Here is a 4,859-nt window from a genome sequence, read left to right as displayed (position 1 = left end):
GTTATTCTATGATGTCATGCAGCACTCCCTCCATGCTTGCTTAGGTGTGAAGCCGGTTAGATTTGAAGGGGACGCTCCACAGCAGTGACGGCAGCAGTAAAAATCCAACACACTCAGAGTGACCGATGAACTTTCTAGCAAGTCCGCGACTCATCCAGACGCGGCTTTGTATGGTCACGAGTAAACACGCGGTTATTACAATCGATATGACGTCATCCAATATAAGCAAGTCTACTCATGGGAGGGTTACAAAATATTTCTGCTGCTACGCACTACAATCCTTTACTCTACTCGCTTGGTGAACTCTCCTTTTAGTTGAAAGCTACGTCGCGATGATGCATGCGATGGTTCAGTTGCAGCATATGGTTGCAGCTCTTCCTCAAGAACCTATACTGAGAACGGAACGGTTATTTTCGGGACGCGTGATTAAACCTTTTTAATTAGCTGGAAACCGAACATACCGGATAGTAATTCGCGGATATAAGTCAACCAGGACACGGGAAATAAAAGTCGAAATTGCGACTTTAATTAGCCGGGACCAGGAAAATAGCACATTATTTCTCTTGGGAAACGGGGAATGGACCCTCCATCCCGTTCCGCTCTATACATGTTTATGCGTGGATAGCGTTTGGTTTGATATTTGATTTTGTTTGTCCTTGCACAAATTTACGACATATATATATATATATATATTATACATCTGATTAGTCTCTAATGCATGATCAGAGCATTGTCTATTAGTGCTGCCATCTATTGCCGGATTGTTACTTTTACTGACACCATTGAAGCAAAACTATCAGTACATTGCACTTTTACTTTTAGTTGGACTGGAGCATTCATGCTTTAAGGAGTGAATAATAGTGATGTTATATAGCCAACCAGTATACATGGATGTCATCCGTATATATCAAGTTGGTGTGTTACTAGTTACTACTAACTAGCCGAGTTCGTCTTGCATCTTCACTTGCTAAACTTTTGTTAAACAGTACTAAAGCTTGCGTAAGTGGTTTGTGAAATTTATACCCGATACCACTCTTGGCATGGTTTAGGAAGATTGGATCTTGGCAGCTTTGTGACAATATCCTTTTTATTGTGAGCTGATTCATGCTGAGCTACCATATTCTAAAAAGGTTCGCGATACAAGACGTGTACGCGAGTTGACAGTAAAATGAAACTCCATACTAAAAATTTCATGTGCAGAAACTTGAGCATGAATGATACCTATTATACTCAACTTATCTATGAACGATGATGATTCAATAATGCACAGATGATAGTACAGCAAGATATTCTAATAGAATTTCAGATTTTATTCAACTGAAAATAATAAATAGACATTAAAGTGGGGAATAAAACACTTTTTAATATTTATAATCCGATTTTCAGGGGTATTTCATCAATCATTATATTTGACCAACTGTGAGATACACGATATAGACAAGTAGGTACGAAGACAAAATTTTCTGTCAATGTATGTCCGTCTCTGAAAAAAATATACACAGTTCCAAAATGTCAATAAAGCAACAAACCCCCTTAATAATGCCTTATTAATGATAAAAGTGACTCTGCCATAATTTTCCCCTTTTACATTTTTTTAAAACTGCAGATCCTACGTACGTAGAAACACACACAAAATAATAGACACGTTCAGAACATTCACAATGATGTATAACATCTATAATCTCATAGGTTGCCTCACACAACCACTAGGTGTACGATGCCGAATCACCTGGCTTGTTGTCTAGCTTGCTCTTGTGACTCTTCACCATGTAAATAAAGTATGTAAGGGCTTCCTTCTCTACCACAGGTATCGTGCGGAAATGCTTCATGAGACTCTGCGTAAAAGAATGAGAAGACATGGAAAATTAAAAAAATGCCCACTCAAAACAATGATAATATGACATATGATAATATCAAGAGCGTATAAATAAAGCCTTCTTTATACGCTCTTGATAATATATAAGATGACATATGATGAATACGTTTAAAAATAGGCTTCGTCGTTTGCATGTCCTGGCTTGCCACTTTGCACATGATTACAGGAATAAACGAGGGATCGACTTCCTCTGTATACCATCAAGAGTGTATTAAGAAGGAGAGCGTACAACGGTGAAATCCTGAAACCATGTTGCAGTATTAGTCGAATTAATAAACTTTCCCGTTTTATTTTGACGATTCTTTGAAGTCTTTTTGATCAGCTGTCCTACCTTGTTAATATAAAATAAGTCGGTTTTCGGCAAAAATACCAGATTTTCACCGCTCATTATCTCAGCGTAGGGGCATCGTAGGGACAAGCGGTTTGTTTTATATTAGCAAGGTAGGACAGCTGATCAATAATACCGCAGAGAATCGTCAAAATAAAACGGACAAAGTTTCTTAATTCGACTAATACTGCAACGCAACATGGTTTCAGCATTTCACCGTTGTACGCTCTCCTTCTTTATATGCTCTTGATAGAATTATGGTGGAAATCTACGCAGGCATGCACACACTTGGGACTTGTTAACTCACACATTATGATGAGTGTCCTAAATTTAGCAGTTACTTTATCGGCCGCCAGACGTATCAATACCAAGACAAATTCAGTTAACAGGGAACACGTTTATATTTTTTATTTAACACTGAAAGTGAACTTACTTTCAACAAGATAGCCAAGTGAAAATGCATTTTGCTAGTGCCAACTTTTTGCAAGCTCTCAGAACACTGATACAGTAGCCCTTTAGCATTTCATCATGAAAGCCATAATAAAAACATGAGGGTAACAACAATTTTGTTTTTCAACTGGTTGTTTAGAAAGCCATGTTTCTACCTCGTAATGAGAAATAAAATGACAGGATACTGCCAGTCTCTGTTAGAATAATTACATTTTAATTATTACTATGATGCAGTTCTAATGTAAATCACATCGCAATGTTTTCAGATATACACATAACAACAAAATGATATTGATCCTGCTGGCCTAAGGCGGAGTTTATTACAGTGCAAACATCATCCACTAATTGTACCAGCAGGGTGCGAAATTAACGAGTCCAGAGTCAAATACTCCCTGATTTACTGTCAGACTCCCTGATTTGACATATGCAGGAGTCCGTGTCACTCCCTGAAAATTCTGCCATACTAACTAGTTCGTTCCAGAGGACGGCCTCACGGAATTACCGTATTTTTTCAGCTAATGTCCAAAGAAAATTGGGCAGACGTGCAACTGCATGAATCTTCAAAATAAGCACATGCGTTATTGTTAATATCTTTAATTTTGAACCTCAAACTACGGACTCTCATTTTGCTGCGGGCTCCCTATTTTTGACGGTAGGGAGTCCGTTGGACTCCCGTGTTCAAAAGTTAAATTCTACCCCTGTACCAGTGATTTATATATTACTATGAAAGCTACTCGATACATAAATTCTAACACAAATCAATCTCTGCTATATCATAGTTATTTATATCATGCACTCATGATCATATCATGTCGTGCTGACTTATATGCGTCAGTTATTGAAGCATATGCTACTAACCTTATGGCTTCACGGCATCAATTAATAAGCTAGTCAAGTTTTCATGGCAATAATTAATGCAATTAAAACTATACCCTGCAGAGCCAAGTCAGGCCTCTATTTCTCACATAACTCATAGAACTTGCTTTAGTATATGCTGTGCCCTAACAGAATGTACTTACATCAGCAAGCTGAGACTTGCTCAGGCCTGGCTGTGTTGGAATTTTGAAGTGCCTTTTGTAACGACGTAATGTGTTCACAGGAAGTTGAAACAGGTCAATCTAAAATAAATACGAAATTTCATCATGATATTATGGCAAATATGATATACCAATAATCTATTATTATTCACTCCTGATATTATGGCTTCAATTGATATTCAATATGAACTCTATGCTATGAATTAAATATAATCTACCTCTTGCAAAAGGGGTAAATAACATTAATATACAACAATGCTACATGTATATTACATGATACACAGGGCCAGCAAAAAATATACCTCTGAAGGAATCATGACAAGGGTTCAACATTTTTAATTTAACATGAGATTCCGATAAAAATATCACTAGTATACTGACTGTAGAAGAATTCATTGTAGCTGTAAATTAGACATGCGGGTACACTTCATTATCATTTTTACATGTAACTATCGCTGGTGCACTTTTACTCTGAGACATGCGCAGCTACTCTAATAATATCTCTATGAATTTTCAGTACCTCTGGAAGATCATTTTCGTGATCCGGGGAACCGGAGCCATCATCACTGTCTCTTCGCTTCCGCTTGCTACGCATGCTCTGAATGACGCCCTTGTGGTAGTCACAGATGTAAATGTGTCGGACCTGCGGGCAACCCTTACTAAATGTACTTATCTGTCACTTATAAGTGACGTGTATGTCTCCATGTCAAATGCATGTCAAGTATAAGTGACCTATATGTAACTTAAAGTAACTTTACGTGTTTACATACTAATTAGCTTGAAAATATGTAACGAGCTACGAGTAATTGATCAAGACTTGAAAGTATTAACATATTTTGTATTTTTTTTAATGTTTGCACTGTACTTACACTATTGTCGAGATAAAGTTTAAGTTTTTTCTGTGTGACAATCTTTTGTATGCGTTTATTGTAGCAAGCGTTTGCTGCGGGTCTTGCACATCTTGAGCCGTTGTCCACAAGACAGCAGATCTGACCATGTCCTGTTTTATCATCATCGTTTCCAGCATTGTAACCATTCATTATCTAAAAATAAAAAATAAAAAGTGTACGTATTGCATATATTCAGGAGTAGATAAAGGGAAGGAGTGTGACTTCAATAAACAAGGGAAATTCGTCATTTACTAGCCTTATAATACCTACGATTTACT

The 4,859-nt window shown here is 37.3% G+C and overlaps 1 protein-coding gene across 1 annotated transcript; it reads right to left on the bottom strand.

Annotated features, from left to right (window-relative positions):
* Positions 1 to 1,287: 1,287 nt before the first annotated feature.
* LOC106811661 (histone deacetylase complex subunit SAP30L-like) lies at positions 1,288 to 4,740 on the bottom strand. The gene is made up of 4 exons (XM_014815363.1): positions 4,561 to 4,740; positions 4,212 to 4,334; positions 3,674 to 3,772; positions 1,288 to 1,835 (listed from the first exon to the last, which is right to left on the bottom strand). Exons 1-4 carry the CDS (start codon positions 4,729 to 4,731, stop codon positions 1,707 to 1,709), a joined length of 522 nt encoding a protein of 173 aa, XP_014670849.1. The 5' UTR covers positions 4,732 to 4,740; the 3' UTR covers positions 1,288 to 1,706.
* Positions 4,741 to 4,859: the final 119 nt, after the last annotated feature.

The sequence above is a fragment of the Priapulus caudatus genome, unplaced genomic scaffold (genome assembly GCF_000485595.1).
Source record: "Priapulus caudatus unplaced genomic scaffold, Priapulus_caudatus-5.0.1 Scaffold561, whole genome shotgun sequence".
Classification (NCBI taxonomy): Eukaryota; Metazoa; Priapulida; class Priapulimorpha; order Priapulimorphida; family Priapulidae; genus Priapulus; species Priapulus caudatus.
The sequence above is the reverse complement of the archived record's forward strand: the minus strand, read 5'-3'. Positions and strand labels throughout refer to the sequence as shown.